Below are 17,396 nucleotides of genomic sequence, written 5' to 3' on the forward strand. Positions count from 1 at the left end.
TGATATTTGATAGTACAATTATACTCCTTGTACTATTTGGCCTTTATAATAATGGTTGGATATAGGTTCGATACGTTGACAATCCATAGATTGAGGAATACCAAGGAGTGTCTCTGGACAGTGTATTGAGAACAAGGCAGGGAAGAATGAAATTGAAAAAAAGGACGGGTGTCCTACTTCCTGTATGTGACGAACAAGCGTGATGACGTTATGAAACTCACCTGAACGCTGTACCGCCAAATAGGGACATCCCTTCTCTGTGTTCTTCAGGTTGGTTTTTCAAGGATTTTATTTAGTTCATTCAAATCGGCTGATAGCTTCAAGTGTTTGGAGACAAATTATTATTGTGAGTTGGACGCCTTTACGCGAGTTGCTGGGACTTGTCTGAGACGTTTTACAGGTAGGATTGGAAATAACTACCACTTTTCGAACACTATTTCTCAAGCAGATGTTGGGGATCTACAAATTGTTTTCTCGAGGCGTCAGTTGAAATAATTTGCTCGAATGTTGTGACACCTGTGTTGGCACATTGACACTGCAATGTTCATGAAAACAATCTCACAGAGGTCGCGAAGCCTACTTGGTTTACAGGTCTGGTTTTACTGTTTTCATTTTCTGTCATGTCATACAGTGAGTGCCTAAAGAAAGTATTCACACTCCTTGACATTTCCCACAATTTGTTACAGCCTGAATTTAAAATGGATTGAAGTGATACTTTTGTCATTGGCCTACTCACAATACCCCATAATGTCGAAGTGAAATTATATTTTATGAGATTAATTAAAAACGAAAAACTGGAATGTCTTTTATGACAAGCCCCTATTTTTATGGCAAGCCTAAATACATTAAGGAGTAAAAATGTGCTTAAGTGACAAGTTGCATGGACACACTGTACCATAAGTGTTTAACATGATTTTTGAATGACTACCTCATCTCTGTACCCCACACGTTACATTATTGCTAAGGTCCCTCAGTCGATCAGTGAATTTCAAACAGATTCAACCACAAAGACCAGGGAGGTTTTCCAATGCCTCGCAAAGAAGGGCACCTATTGGTAGATGGGTAAAAAATTAACAAATCTAACATTGAATATCCCTTTTGAGCATGATGATGTTATTAATTACACTTTGGCTGGTGTATCAAAACACCCAGTCACTACAAAGATACAGGTGTCCTTCCTAACTCAGTTGTCAGAGAGGAAGGAAACTGCTCAGGGATTTCATGTGAGGCTAATGGTGACTTTAAAACAGTTACAGAGTTTTTAATGGCTGTGATAGGATGGATCAACAACATTAACCTAATTGACAGAGTAAAAAGAAGGAAGCCTGTACAGAATACAAATATTCCAAAACAAGCATCAAGTTTGCAATAAGGCACTAAAGTAATACTGCAAAAAATGTCCAGAATACAAAGTGTTATGGTTGGCAAATTCAATACAAAATATTACCGAGTACTGAGGGTGGGCCTTGTTCTGCCATACATGCAGGTTAAGGAGTTTCGCCACTGCATTACCAAATGGCTGCATCTTCCCTTCCCTTGTCTACTTGATGCTTGCTTGATAAATTAAATCTCTAATCCAATAGTTTCATTTAAATCCAAGGTTGCTTTTTTTAACTGACTCGCTCAAGGAAAAGTCTCATTCAAACTATCCAGTCATGGTCATCAGATCAGCGTGAATTCCGAGAAAGATGTTTAGTGATTGTAGTTTGTTGAAATGGTTTTCCACACTGTAACTGACACAAATGACACAGGATCCACATGCATTAACAGCAATGAGCATAATATTGAGTCAACAATTGTATTGGTAGAGATTCAATTACCTGCTTTGTGTGTGTGTGTGTGTGTGTGTGTGTGTGTGTGTGTGTGTGTGTGTGTGTGTGTGTGTGTGTGTGTGTGTGTGTGTGTGTGTGTGTGTGTGTATATAAACAATCCAAAAAGTTGTCTGTAATCGTCAGCTGCAGTTCAATGAAGGTTGAAGGCCCATGGTAACTAATCACATTCACTGAGATTATATGCCTCTTGTAGTTTTAAAACGTGTTGTAAAATGGTTGCACAAGGTACATAGTCTGCACTATTGTAAGTGGTAGGCCTAAGTAATCCCTCTTCAGAGCAGTTCAACTGAGAAAGTTGGCCCACTGTAATTACACTGTGGGTTCTGGCTCTGCAAACCACCATTTACATTATATACAGAATGTTTTTTCTTCCCTAATGAAAATGATCTTGTTAGTTTTGTGTTGCTGTGTTTCTCAACTCTTGACCAAACCGCACAGATGTAGTTTTGTTAGTATTTTACACGGAAATAACAGTGAGTCTTTGTGGACCACATAGGCAGCGACCAATCAGTGTTTTCTTTTACATTCCAAAATACAGTAGATTAAGATTTCAAGCATGCTTCATTAGCGTTCTGTGAAGAATTCTCGCTATACATTGTGGTGGAACTAGGTCTAATATAGTAAAACGTTTAGTCATAGCTCAGCAACACTCACATGCACTGAAAGCATAGTAAACTTCCCAGTAGTCAAGTAACAGTAGTTACAATATGTAGGTCTATTGTGTGCATTTTTGAGAAGCACAATATTTGTTCCAGTTAGGAACATGACATATTTTCCCGTGTGCTAGTTTTTGGGGCCTACTGAGCAGTCTCTCTGAGTGCGTGATTGTTTACCTGCCGTAGGGGCACACCTGTTCTTAAGAAGTGTTTGCTTTTGTTACAGCCCTCTCTATGACATGTACTCAAGTGTTGTTTTTTTAAACTTTACCTCTATTTCCCTCTGGTCTATTAATAATTCAGGATTTGTGCCCAAGTCTGGTGTAGAGGCCTAAGCAATAAAAAAAAAATAAACATATACTTAAGGCAATCAAAATAAAAATAAAAAAGTGAAGAAAAGATTTGTGATTCAAAAGGGTGTGTTTTGACTGTCCAAAGGCCAGGAGTTCCAGTAAGCGGAGTAAAAACAGTGAGGCTGTTCTGTTCTTACTTCTGTTTTACCACACCCAATTGTCACAATACTCAGACTGGAATGTAGCCTAGAGGCCACCTTGGTCATGCAATTGGCCTCTGATTGGCCTTTCCATTACTCTATTTTACCCCTCCCTCTCCAAGCAAACGGAAGATTAGAAGGAAGGTAGACCAGGTAGAAGCAAAGGAGAAAAATCCAGCCAGATAACGGCTGTGCTCTAAGCCATGCATAAATGTTTTTTATGAAGAGATACAATCTAAACCCTCATTCCTCTCCAATCAAAAAACACAGTGACAGTGGCCTATATAGAGAGACCTTTGCCAGGGCCTTTGGTGGAATAAAAAATACCCTGTCAGTTAACAGCCCAGTGTACTCCATTCCTTCTGGTAACCATAGTGCCAGGCATGACTAAGCCAGCCCTGTAATCTGGGCTTCCATGGGAAAGTAGTACCTAACTGCTCTCCAGTAAGTAAGGCATGTACACTGAAAGGAAGGATATTCCCAATCTCAGCAACATTGGATATATGATTATGAAATGCCTTTTGTAAACAGGAAGGGGCTAGGTGTCATTTGGGGAGTTTCTCTATAGCATCACACTGTTCCCTGTCACCTGGACTATGTGGGGACAGGGTATCAGTGGCGGTGGCTTGCTGAGATAAGGTGTAAAGTTCACAGGTGCTGAGAACAGCTCCAGTGTGTCAGCCAGACCAGAGGTGACTCAGCCATATTCTGTCAGCAGGTTGTTGTTGGAACCAAACAGGACGTTGCTGTTTTGTAATGAATCTGACACGGGCGCTGAAACTCGTCACTTATTCTGTGACACCACCGGTAAGACTTCACTCAGTCTATCCCTTTTTTGTAGCTTCTCTTTGAGCTCAATGTTGGTTGAGTAAGTAAAATCAAGTTTGCAGTGAAATTGCAATAAGAGCGGATGAGTGACTTACCTTATAATGTTTGACTGATTTTATTGTTGTGTAGAAATTGAATCAGTATCTGTTTTGTGTTGGTTTGAATGATTTACTTTCCTACTGAATGTCACCATCAGTGTCGGGTTGGGAAGTGCTTAAAGGCTAACATGTAGAGTTATGATCAAACCATGTGAGTTTACTGGCTGTAACTCCCCTTGGTGATATGATGTCTCTGCTCTCACATTATTCATCTAATGACTGGATTACAGTGACTCACATTCTGGAGTATCTGTCTCCATATTTTCCATCTAAACCTCTTAAGGTGTTTTAAATGTGGGGCTACATGGGGTTTTACTGTGGCAAATGTGGTTCTGCCTTATATCCTTGGCAATATAAAGTGCTGTATGAGTGGGAGAGGCAGAGGGGGTTTGTTTCTGCAGGGTGGTTTTCAGTGGTCAGTACTCATTAGCTATTGATAACCTGGCTCCCCTTTCAACCAGACTGCCGACTCAGGGTCATTTTGGTGAGGGGGGAGAAAAAATGATTGGATTTGAAGCACTGTCTGGATCTTGAATTTCTATCCCCCAACATGGATTATGATATGGAAGAGAGGGCAAGTTGTTTTAGTGTAGAGGAGAGGAGTCCACAGGTGTTGCTAAGCTGATCTCCCAGAGGGGAATGGAAGTGAGATTCAGAGAAGTGGTGAGTACAAAGGACACCTCTTTAATGGTATTTTATGAAAGGCAGAAAAGTACCTAAGGATTTTGTTGCTACATTGAGAAAGTGTGGTTTAAGGTTGTTATTATTTTATTTTTTATTTAACCAGGTTGGCTAGTTGAGAACAAGTTCTCATTTGCAACTGCGACCTGGCCAAGATAAAGCAAAGCAGTTCGACACAAACAACAACACAGAGTTACACGTTGAATAAACAAACATAGTCAATAATACAGCAGAAAAAGTCTATATACAGTATGTGCAAATGAGGTAGGATAAGGGAGGCAAGGCAATAAATAGGCCATAGTGGCGAAGTTATTACAATATAGCAATTAAACACTGGAATGGTAGATAGTCATATTATTTGTACAGTGCGTGTGTACATGCATACACTGCACAAGTAGAGATACTGGGGTGCAAAGGAGCAAGATTAATAATACAGTATGGGGATGAGGTAGTTGGATGGGCTATGTACAGGTGCAGTGATCTGTGAGCTGCTCTGACAGCTGGTGCTTAAAGCTAGTGAGGGAGATATGAGTCTCCAGCTTCAGAGATTTCTTTTTTTATTTATTTATAAAAATAAAAAAAAATTGCAGTTCGTTACAGTCATTGGCAGCAGAGAACTGGAAGGAAAGGCGGCTAAAGGAGGAATTGGCTTTGGGGTTGACTAGTGAGAAATACTTGCTGGAGCGCGTGCTACGGGCGGGTTTTGCTTTGCTGACCTGTCAGCTGAGATAAGGCGTGGCTTTACCTAGCAGAGACTTGTAGATGACCTGGAGCCAGTGGGTTTGGCGACGAGTATGAAGCGAGGGCCAGCCAACGAGAGCGTACAGGTTGCAGTGGTGGGTAGTATATGGGGCTTTGGTGACAAAACGGATGGCACTGTGATAGACTGCATCCAATTGGTTGAGTAGAGTGTTGGAGGCTATTTTGTAAATGACATTGCCGAAGTTGAGGATCGGTAGGATGGTCAGTTTTACGAGGGTATGTTTGGCAGCATGAGTGAAGGATGCTTTGTTGCGAAATAGGAAGCCGATTCTAGATTTAATTTTGGATTGGAGATGCTTAATGTGAGTCTGGAAGGAGAGTTTACAGTCTAACCAGACACCTAGGTATTTGTAGTTGTCCACATTATTCTAAGTCAGGACTTTGAGTGTGGCTGAGGTGCACCCATGACCAGCTCTGAAACCAGATTTCATTGCGGAGAAGGTACAGTGGGATTCGAAATGGTTGGTAATCTGTTTGTTAACTTGGCTTTCTAAGACCTTTAGAAAGGCAGGGTAGGATAGAGATAGGTCTGTAGCAGTTTGGGTCTAGAGTGTCTCCCCCTTTTTGAAGAGGGGGATGACCGCGGCAGCTTTCTAATCTTTGGGAATCTCAGACGATACGAAAGAGGTTGAACAGGCTAGTGATAGGGGTTGCAACAATTTCGGGCAGATAATTTTAGAAAGAGAGGGTCCAGATTGTCTAGCCCAGCTGATTTGCAGGGGTCCAGATTTTACAGCTCTTTCAGAACATCAGCAATCTGGATTTGGGTGAAGGAGAAATGGGGAAGGCTTGGGCGAGTTGCTGTGGAGGGCGTGGCCAGCCGTAGAGAGATGCTTATTGAAATTCTCAATTATAGTGGATTTATCGGTGGTGAGTGTTTCCTAGCCTCGGTGCAGTGGGCAGCTGGGAGGAGGTGCTCTTATTCTCCATGGACTTTAGTGTCCCAGAACTTTTGAGTTTGTGCTACAGGATGCACATTTCTGCTTGAAAAAGCTAGCCTTAGCTTTCCTACATGCCTGTGTATATTGGTTACTAACTTCCCTGAAAAGTTTATGATCAGTATCATTATGATCATTGTGTTGCTGGGGGGGTTGTGCTGCTGTTGGAGTATGGATAAATACTGTAGAGCCTCATTCTAAAATGGATAAAATGTTTTTCCTTATCAATCTACACACAATACCCCATAATGGCAAAGCGAAAACCGATTTACTTTTTTTGCAAATGTATTAAAAATGAACATACCTTATTTACATAAGTATTCAGACTGTTTGCTGTAAGACTCAATTGACCTAAGGTGCATCCTGTTTCCATTGGTCATCCTTGATGTTTCTACAACTTGATTGGAGTCCACCTGTGGTAAATTCAATTGATTGGATATGATTTGGAAAGGCACACACACTTGTCTATATAAGGTCCCACAGTTGAGCAAAAACCAAGCCAAGAGGTTGAAGGAATTGTGTCGAGGCACAGATCTGGGGAAATGTACCAAAAAAAATGTCTACAGCATTAAAGGTCCCCAAGAACACAGTAGCCTCCATCATTCTTAAATGGAAGAAGTTTGGAGCCCCCAAGACTCTACCTAGAGCTGGCCAAACTGAGCAATTTGGGGAGAAGGGCCTTGGTCAGGGAGGTGACCAAGAACCTGATGGTAACACTCTGATAGAGCTCATGAGTTCCTCTGTGGAGATGGGAAAACCTTACAGGAGGACAACCATCTCTGCAGCACTCCACCAATCAGGCCTTTATGGTAGAGTGGTCAGACGGAAGCCACTCCTCAGTAAAAGGCACATGACAGCCCGCTTGTTGTTTTCCAAAAGGCCGCTAAAGGACTCTGACCATGAGAAACAAAATTCTCTGTTTTGATGAAACCAAGATTGAACTCTTTGGCCTGAATGCCAAGCGTTATGTCTGGAGGAAACCTGGCACCATCCCTACGGTGAGGCTTGGTGGTGGTGGTGGTGGTGGCATTGTGCTGTGGGAATGTTTTTCAGCTGCAGGGACTGAGCGACTAGTCAGGATCGAGGAAAAAGATTTAACGGAGCAAAGTACAGAGATCCTTGATGAAAACCTGCTCCAGAGCACTCAGGACATCAGACTGGGTCTAAGATTCACCTTCCAACAGGACAACATCCCTGACCACACAGCCAAGACAACGCAGGAGTGGTTTTGGACAAGTATCAATGTCCTTGAGTGACCCAGCCAGAGCCTGGACTTGAACCTGATCGAACATCTCTAGAGAGACCTGAAAATAGCTGTGCAGCGATGCTCCCCATCCAACCTGACAGAGCTGGAGGATGGAGGATCTGCAGAGAAGAATGGGAGAAACTCCCCAAATACAGGTGTGCCAAGCTTGTATTGTCATTCCCAAGGAGAATCTAGGCTGTAATCACTGCCAAAGGTGCTTCAACAAAGTACTGTGTAAAGGGTCTAAATACTTAACTGTTTTATGACCTTTGACACGAAAGTGCATAATGTATTCATTACATAATGCTGCATTAGCCTCGTTAAGTGGTGCTTATAACCTTGTTGATGGTGGGAATGGCATGTCTCATTATTGAACGTCAATTTTAAAATTGAAATTTGTTCATTATGATCAGTTACACCTTATAGCACAAACTGCTTAAGCATATTTTAGAAATATGCTTTTCTTTCTTCAAACATGCATACAACGTTGTGTAAAAGTATCAAAAATTCAAAATTGTGAATTCCCCGCAATCATTCAAAAAGAGCTACGTAGAAGCATTAAGTATTCATAACTTGCAACACTACAACACATAAACACTATTTTTTATTTTTTTTGTCATCAAAATGTCTGACTACTATATTTAAGTGAAGGTGTAAAACATAATATAATCAAGTAAGAAACATATTTAATAAATGTTAGATTGACTTATTAAATAGTGAACTTGTAAAAACTCAACTTTGGATTAGCACAACACAAATACAGTAGTTATATTTACTGAATAACCTAGTTTGTTTAAAGTACTCAAACATTAAGTGATAAGAACATCTGAGTAAAGTACCACTTATGATTGAGTTCTACAAGCAGTTGAAGATGTTTTGAGTAACTACTACTCAATTGTTTTATTGACTTAGGCAATTTTTTTGTGTGTAGATTTCTTGACTGCATTTAACCTACTCATGTTATTTCTGACAAGTTTCACAAGCCAAGATTGTTGATTGGCAGAATCCTAAGAAAAATGTACATGCTCAAGAATGCTTTTTTTTATGTGCTTAGAAATCTCCACTTGTTCACTACCCTTTGACGATGTAGTCATATCCTTTTCATACACAAATGTACTATGCCTGCTTCTTTTTGAAATCTGAAAGGGATAGGGTACTAATAAAACCCACCAAAAGACCTAGTCATGATTCCTGCATTTGACAGTAGCTAGGTTTCCATCCAATTGGCGACAGTTTAATGTGAACAGAAATAAAACAAACGTGCATTTTCTCATCAGATGTTCAATCCAATTGACTTGTTGCAGATAAATCTGTGTGATGACGTAGTGTACATAAAAATGAGGTTAAATTCCCATGTACCGAAAAAATACAAATGAAATGGGTTTCCATCGCAAATGTTTTTGTCAAAAAATGTGTTTATATAGCAAATGTTCCCACTCTGGTATTGGCATGTGTGCTTTAGCCAACAGCTCGCAAATACAGTGCGTGTATAGCCTGCATATTGAGATTATTATGGAGAAAAGAGAGATTATTTTAATTTGTCAAACTGCAGCCAAGCATCAATCATCATGTCACCATAATAAGACCCTCTATTTTTTGGAAAGGAGCATTGAGCTCGTCACCGTGCACTTTCACCACCCTGTGAAGTTCATCAGAACTTATTTCATCTGTAGACTAATAAACTGCATCCTTTCCCGAGTTGTAGTGGGAGGACCACACAACTTATCGCGTGACTCCAAGTTTACGTCGATATGCTGGTTACCTAGCCAACATTTCCATATGGTGCCCATATAAGTTAATGAAGGGCTGTTCCATGGGCCCCATTAGGGGAAACCCAACAGGGACCCACAAAGTTTTGTCCTCCGTATCCATGTTTGGCTCTGTGGGTTCATGTTGGGCTTATTGAAGGACCTCAGTGGGCAGATGTGTTATTCCCCACGTGAGCCCCAGGTGGGTTAAAGGGTTAACACTTGGGCCCCCCATGTTGGAGAACCACAATGGGCACACAAAGTTCTCCTCAGTATCCACATTGGCCCCACATGTGGTTGCCATGTTGGGCTTTATGTGGGTTTATGTTGGGCTTCATAAGTTGTGAAGCCCAACATGGCAACTGCATAACATGGAAACTGAGGAGAACTTTGTGGGCCCCTTGTGGTTATACAACATTGGGCCCAAGTGTTAACCCTTCTTTAACCCACCTGGGCTAAAACCTGGGGACCATGTGGGTTATCGTACTTACCTGCATGGGTCCCAGGTTTTTACCTAAGTGTGTGTGTGTGTGTGGGTGTGTGTGTGTGTGTGTGTGTGTGTGTGTGTGTAGTGACCTATATAGGCAGTAAGTAGGCTGTAAAATGTAGATTTCAATTGGGCTGTCCACCTGGGACCAAGCTGGTTTTGTTCTCAGTGTCCATGCAGGCCCCAGATGTTCCCCAAGCAAAGCTTTCTTAAGAGATGACAAAAGCAGTTCATTATAAAATTGTTTAATTATAGTATATGCTCAGATCAAATACAATGCAGGAATTGTGTATACAGGTATAGGTCAATCTAATTACAAATGTACACATTGGTTTCCTCACACTGTATACAGTCCCAAAAATGTGCATGTCAGCAGTAAAGTTCTCAAGATTTCTGTACTGAAAGTCCTCAGTGTTCCCCAATCTTGGTCCCAAAGGGGTGCACGTGTTTGTTTTTGCCATAGTACTCGCATACCTTATTTAATTCAGGCTTGATAATGTGTCGCTTAGTTGAATCATGTGCACTTCTCTCGGTCCCCAGGACAAGAATTGCGAAACACTGCAGTACAGAGCAAAAAATGTAATGATGCAAATTATATGCAATAACCATTTTGCTAATTTGCTCTGAAAGTGCTCGATCTTAAACTTGACTATTAGCATGGACCATTTTTGGTATTATATTAACAGTGGACTAATGAACAAAGTACTACAAGAACGTTTTTTTTTTGTTGTAAAACATCCCTTTCAGAGTACCTACCACTCCATTCAGGAAAGCTGTGTCGTAACTTTTGGTCCATCGCCTCCACATCCTGGACAGTATTCATAGTGTAATCAGCCCCCTCGGGTAGTGTTGCTGTTGCCATGTTACCACTGACAGGTCCTGGCTCTTCTTCATCCATGTCTGAGTCCATCTGCAGATCAGAAGTCTCCTCTGCCTTTTTAAGCTTGATCTGGGCCTGTTCATGGGTAACTGTGAAAATAAAACGTCATTCACTATTTAGGCTACTGATCTAGTGCAACATAGTCCAAGGCCTCTTATCTGAACCCTAGTTGGGTTAACCTTTTGGGACAGACATGGACAAACCCATGTGGGCTACAAAATGGGTCTCTATGAACGTGTTTACACAGGCAGCCCAATTGTGATGCTTTTTTCCCACTAATTGGTCTTTTGACCAATCAGATAAGCTTGCAAAATATCAGAATTGGGCTGCAAATGTAGATGTAGCCAAATGGTCACTTAACCATTTGAGGACTGTAATTGACATACAGTAACCTTCTTTTATTTATATACACTGCTCAAAAAATAAAGGGAACACTAAAATAACACATCCTAGATCTGAATGAATGAAATAATCTTATTAAATACTTTTTTCTTTACATAGTTGAATGTGCTGACAACAAAATCACACAAAAATAATCAATGGAAATCCAATTTATCAACCCATGGAGGTCTGGATTTGGAGTCACACTCAAAATTAAAGTGGAAAACCACACTACAGGCTGATCCAACTTTGATGTAATGTCCTTAAAACAAGTCAAAATGAGGCTCAGTAGTGTGTGTGGCCTCCACGTGCCTGTATGACCTCCCTACAACGCCTGGGCATGCTCCTGATGAGGTGGCGGATGGTCTCCTGAGGGATCTCCTCCCAGACCTGGACTAAAGCATCCGCCAACTCCTGGGCAGTCTGTGGTGCAACGTGGCGTTGGTGGATGGAGCGAGACATGATGTCCCAGATGTGCTCAATTGGATTCAGGTCTGGGGAACGGGCGGGCCAGTCCATAGCATCAATGCCTTCCTCTTGCAGGAACTGCTGACACACTCCAGCCACATGAGGTCTAGCATTGTCTTGCATTAGGAGGAACCCAGGGCCAACCGCACCAGCATATGGTCTCACAAGGGGTCTGAGGATCTCATCTCAGTACCTAATGGCAGTCAGGCTACCTCTGGCAAGCACATGGAGGGCTGTGCGGCCCCCCAAAGAAATGCCACCCCACACCATGACTGACCCACCGCCAAACCGGTCATGCTGGAGGATGTTGCAGGCAGCAGAACGTTCTCCACGGCGTCTCCAGACTGTCATGTCTGTCACGTGCTCAGTGTGAACCTGCTTTCATCTGTGAAGAGCACAGGGCGCCAGTGGCGAATTTGCCAAACGTCCTGCACGGTGTTGGGCTGTAAGCACAACCCCCACCTGTGGACGTCGGGCCATCATACCACCCTCATGGAGTCTGTTTCTGACCGTTTGAGCAGACACATGCACATTTGTGGCCTGCTGGAGGTCATTTTGCAGGGCTCTGGCAGTGCTCCTCCTGCTCCTCCTTGCACAAAGGCGGAGGTAGCGGTCCTGCTCCTGGGTTGTTGCCCTCCTACGGCCTCCTCCACGTCTCCTGATGTACTGGCCTGTCTCCTGGTAGCGCCTCCATGCTCTGGACACTACGCTGACAGACACAGCAAACCTTCTTGCCACAGCTCGCATTGATATGCCATCCTGGATGAGCTGCACTACCTGAGCCACTTGTGTGGGTTGTAGACTCCGTCTCATGCTACCACTAGTGTGAAAGCACTGCCAGCATTCAAAAGTGACCAAAACATCAGCCAGGAAGCATAGGAACTGAGAAGTGGTCTGTGGTCACCACCTGCAGAACCACTCCTTTATTGGGGGTGTCTTGCTAATTGCCTATAATTTCCACCTGTTGTCTATTCCATTTGCACAACAGCATGTGAAATGTATTGTCAATCAGTGTTGCTTCCTAAGTGGACAGTTTGATTTCACAGAAGTGTGATTGACTTGGAGTTACATTGTGTTGTTTAAGTGTTCCCTTTATTTTTTTGAGCAGTATATATTATGAAACACAGAGAAACAAAATATACGTTTTATAGTTTTTGGGGAAGCCATAGACGGTCCCTGACAATATTCACACCAGGGGCCTCCCGAGTGGCGTAGTGTGCCACTAGAGATTCTGGGTTCGAGTCCAGGCTCTGTCGCAGCCGGCCGCGCCCGGGAGACCCATGGGGCGCTGTACAATTGGCCCGGTGACGTCCGGGTTAGGAGAGGGTTTGGCCGGCAGGGATTTTCCTGTCCCATCGTGCACGAGCGACTCCTGTGGCGGGCCGGGCGCAATGCACGCTGACACGGTCGCCAGGTGTACGTGTTTCCTCCGACACATTGGTTGGCTGGGTTGTTTCGGAGGACGCACGGCTCTCGACCTTCACCTCTCCCGAGTCTGTACGGGAGTTGCAGCGATGGGACAGGACTGTAACTACCAATTTGGATACCACGAAATTGGGGAGAAAAAGGGGTATTAAAAAAAGCCCACTTACAACCTATTTTAAAATTGATTCAGGGCCTATTTGATACCCATGTTGTAGCCCACATGAGTTTGCCTGTTTGTGACCTAAATGGTTAACCCGATTAGGTCCCTGTCATTATTCCTGAACAAATAACACCAGTTTGCCCATAAAATGATTCAAGGCCCATTTGACCCAAAATACAGGTATTGGGTCTGTTTCAATGGTATCTCTGGCTTTTTTATAGGTAAATTCATTAACACTTCCATTGTTAAACACAGCCCCCATGGTTGAACAACAGCCTCCTGCCCCCACACCTCCCAATTTGCCAGTTACCCATTGATATGTATATAAGGGGCATTTAAAAATGTATATATATATATTTCACCTTTATTTAACCAGGTAGGCTAGTTGAAAACAAGTTCTTATTTACAACTGTGACCTGGCCAAGATAAAGCAAAGCAGTTCGACACATACAACAGAGTTACACATGGAATAAACAAACATACAGTAGAAAAAAAAGAAAACAAAACAAACTGTCTATATACAGTGAGTGCAAATGAGGTAAGATAAGAGAGGTAAGGCAATAAATAGCCCATGGTGGCGAAGTAATTACAATATAGCAATTAGACACTGGAATGGTAGATGTGCAGAAAATGAATGTGCAAGTAGAAATACTGGGGTGCAAAGGAGCAAGATAAATAAATAAATAAATAAATACAGTATGGGGATGAGGTAGTTGGATGGGCTGTTTACAGATGGGCTATGTACAGGTGCAGTGATCTGTGAGCTGCTCTGACAGCTGGTGCTTAAAGCTAGTGAGGGAGATATGGGTCTCCAGCTTCAGTGATTTTTGCAGTTTGTTCCTTTCATTGGCAGCAGAGAACTGGAAGGAAAGGCGGCCAAAGGAGGAATTGGCTTTTGGGGTGACCGATGAGATATATCTGCTGGCGCGGGTGCTATGGGTGGGTGCTGCTATGGTGACAAGTGAGCTGAGATAAGGCGGGGCTTTACCTAGCAGAGACTTGTAGATGACCTGGAGCCAGTGGGTTTGGCGACGAGTATGAAGCGAGGGCCAACCAACAAGAGCATACAGGTCGCAGTGGTGGGTGACTATATGGGGCTTTGGTGACAAAACGGATGGCACTGTGATAGACTGCATCCAGTTTGTTGAGTAGAGTGTTGGAGGCTATTTTATAGATGACATCGCTGAGGTATACCTGCAAGCAAGTGGTTAATAAGGGTCTGTTTGAAGGGGGGTCGTATAAACATTGCCTTATTCTTTACTGGTAATATACCACATCTTCTGTCTGAAATGGATATTAGTGATGGACTGTTTTCAGGAATAGTGTCTCTGACTAGATGCCGTTAGAAAGATAACATAAATGCTATTTGCATCTTGGCAGTCAGTCCACTCAATCTTTCAAAGCAGATGAAAGGTGGTGGCCAGAGGATGCATGTTGACTATATCCTCGTTATTAATAAATGAACTTGACCCATGATCAAAACTATATTGCGTTATTGTATTTTATAGATAAACCATACTGGAATTTCATTGATTAGGTAATCAATGACTCTGAGCAGTCAGTCTCTTGGACCAGGATCTTCTTAAATTGATTCTATGTTAGCTGTGAGACTGCTGATATCCAGTCCTTCAGTCTGTTAGACTGATGTTGTAAAACATTCTACCAGGTTAAACCTAATCCCAAGTCTCTTTGATGAGAAACAATGCACCTGGCTGGCAGCTATTCCACCTGCTACCATTGGTAAAGTGGGAGGAGCTATACAGGCTCATTGTAATGGCCGAAATTGAGTAAATGGAACGGAGTCCAACGTGGTTTTCATGTGTTTGATACATTCCATTAATTCCATTTCAGCCATTACAATGAGCCTGTCCTCCTATAGCTCCACCCACCAGCCACCACTGGATTGTGATTTATCGTGGATGCTTATCTGCCTCTGTGGCTACCTGACCCTGTCTGTTTCACCTTGTTGGCCTTTCGTTGACCTGTATTTTGGTCCTGACCCTGTAGGAAACACTAGGGTCTCACACTGATCTCCACGCAACAATGCCTGTTAGCTTTTAATTACACTATGTAGAATAGTAGGAAATTCACTAGTTTTATTATTTCTAGTAGGCCTAGTTATATTATTAACGGAGCCGGACAGATGGTCACACATACACAGAATTGCTGAACTGATTGTAAAAGTCGTCTTCTGTTTGCATTTCATATGGAAGTAAACTTGGAGTCACGTGTGACATGGTGTGTGTGGTCCTCCCACTACAACTTGGGAAACCATGCAGGTTATTAGGCTACAGATAAAATAAATTGATCGACTTCACAGGGTGGGTGGTGAAAGTGTACTGTGTTGAGTATGATGTGCCTTTCCAATAAATATTGAGTTTAATTCTTGTGACATGATGATTGATGCTTGGTTTGACAAATAATCTCATGTAGACTAGCCAGCTGCTGGATAGAGTGCACATGCCAAGACCAGAGTAGGCACATTTGCTATTTAAAGCAAAGTTTGATAAAACTATCCATAGAGTTGAAAATGCGATAAACACATTGAATGTTTGATTTTTATTTGGTACATCAAACCTAAGGGCAAAAGTACATTGTGTGTGGATCTTCTTTGCGGATTTTAGAATATTTGCATGAAAATCTGTTGCCAATTGGATGGAAACCTAGCTAGTGAAGCAAGTAGATGGACTCAAAAAACATCATCCCAGTTGGCATAGCTGGACAAGAAAGCAAAAAAAAATGGTGACAGCCAAAGTAAGCCATCATGATGGTATGCATTGCTGTGGTGAGTTCAGTAAACAAACGGTAGAAAACAACGCAATGGCAGACGGCAGAAATTGAAATATTTGAACTCTGGCGGCAAGTCCGTCTACCATGGCAGCTGACGGCATTCACCGCCAGGCTCAACGGCATTTACCATTGTGCTCTCATTGAAAGCAATGACATCCGGTTGCTGTCTACCACGTACCATGTAAACACAGTTTAGTTGAGTAAATACTGTAATGACCTGGATAGATCATAAAGGAACAACTGTCCAGACAGAGGCTTGAGTTTACGAATTCACGGTTTATTAATCACCCAACTCCACACAGGCCACTGTTTGGCCGTAGCCCACGCCAAATAAATGAAGGATACCCTATAAAACAACCGTGACCATCTGTTGTGAAGACCAGATGTAAGCGAGAGAACAATGGCTAAACATGGCCTTAAACTTGCGATGCTCCACCCCCCTGCCAAACCCCAAAGATGTAAAACAGGGGGCTCAGTCTGTGGCAGGGGGCTGCCCCTCTGGGGCCCAGGGGATGAAGGCAGGGACATGGGGAACAAGGATGAGGGAATGGGGAATACAGTCCACGGCTCAGGGGAGGGAGACTGGGTGAGTGGGCTGTCTGCGGCGCCTGGGGGTGGGTGCCTGAGGAATATCATTGCCAGAGAGGGGAATAGTGGGGGTCCCTGGGGTTTGGGGAGAAAAGGCCCCTCTGTATGGGGCTAACCTGTCCCGGTGCAGTGCCACCTTTTCTCCCGGTACACAATCTTCCCTACCCAGACCAGCTCCCCAGCCACAAAATGCCTTCCCTGTGTGTACATGTCATAGTTCCTGTTCTGCCTTAGACCTGCATTCACCAGCCTCCCTCTAGCGACGGTGTGGACTGTCTCCAGGCGGTCCTGGAGTCTCCGGGCATACTCCGGCCCCGGGGGAACAGGAGGGCTATCCAGAGTCTGACCAAACATCATCTCTCCAGGGGTGCAGATCTCTCTCCCCAGCATGAGGAGGGCAGGCGTGAAGGAGTTTGAGTTTTGGACAGCAGAACGGCATGCCATGAAGACCATGGGCAGGTGCTTGTCCCAGTCACGCTGGTGTTTGGCAGAGACGATGGCCAGCTGCTGTCCAAGTGTTTTGTTGAAGCGCTCCACAAGGCCATCACTTTGAGGATGGAGAGGAGTAGTGCGGGTCTTGTGCATACCCAGCCTCTCACACATGGTGGCGAACACACGGGACTCAAAGTTTCTGCCTTGGTCGCTGTGGATGGGCTCCGCAGCTCCAAACCTGATGAACATCCCTGTGTGTTTTTGTAACCCCAGTGTCCAGTCCCAACCCCCCTATGAGTACTCTGGAGCACAGCCTCCCACAGTGCTTTTGGGACCACCACCTGCCACCTCTCCTCTCCTTCCATACCCGCTGTAGCACGCCATCAGCCAGCCGCAGTCGCTCAAACTTTCACCACAACCCTTTGGTCACGAGTGAGAGAGCTGCCACCTTCACACGGTGGTCTCAGCTGCGCCTCTACCCACTGTAGCACTGGCTGTAGGTC

The 17,396-nt window shown here is 43.5% G+C and overlaps 1 protein-coding gene across 2 annotated transcripts in view; it reads left to right on the forward strand.

The window, feature by feature from the left end:
* Positions 1-217: 217 nt before the first annotated feature.
* Positions 218-17,396, forward strand: part of LOC106573580 (tight junction protein ZO-3) — a 37,558-nt gene continuing 20,379 nt past the window's right edge. Inside the window, exon 1 of one of the 2 annotated variants that reach the window (XM_014148737.3) lies at positions 218-400. Coding sequence is in view for 1 of the 2 variants with exons in the window: in XM_014148736.3 (XP_014004211.1) it covers positions 3,738-3,788 (51 nt within the window). In the remaining variant the exon portion in view is untranslated. Of the gene's footprint in view, positions 401-3,663; positions 3,789-17,396 lie in introns of those variants that run through there. The other variant, XM_014148736.3, reaches the window with a different exon arrangement.

Source organism: Salmo salar, chromosome 16 (genome assembly GCF_965601325.2).
Source record: "Salmo salar chromosome 16, fSalSal1, whole genome shotgun sequence".
In the NCBI taxonomy this organism is placed as follows: Eukaryota; Metazoa; Chordata; class Actinopteri; order Salmoniformes; family Salmonidae; genus Salmo; species Salmo salar.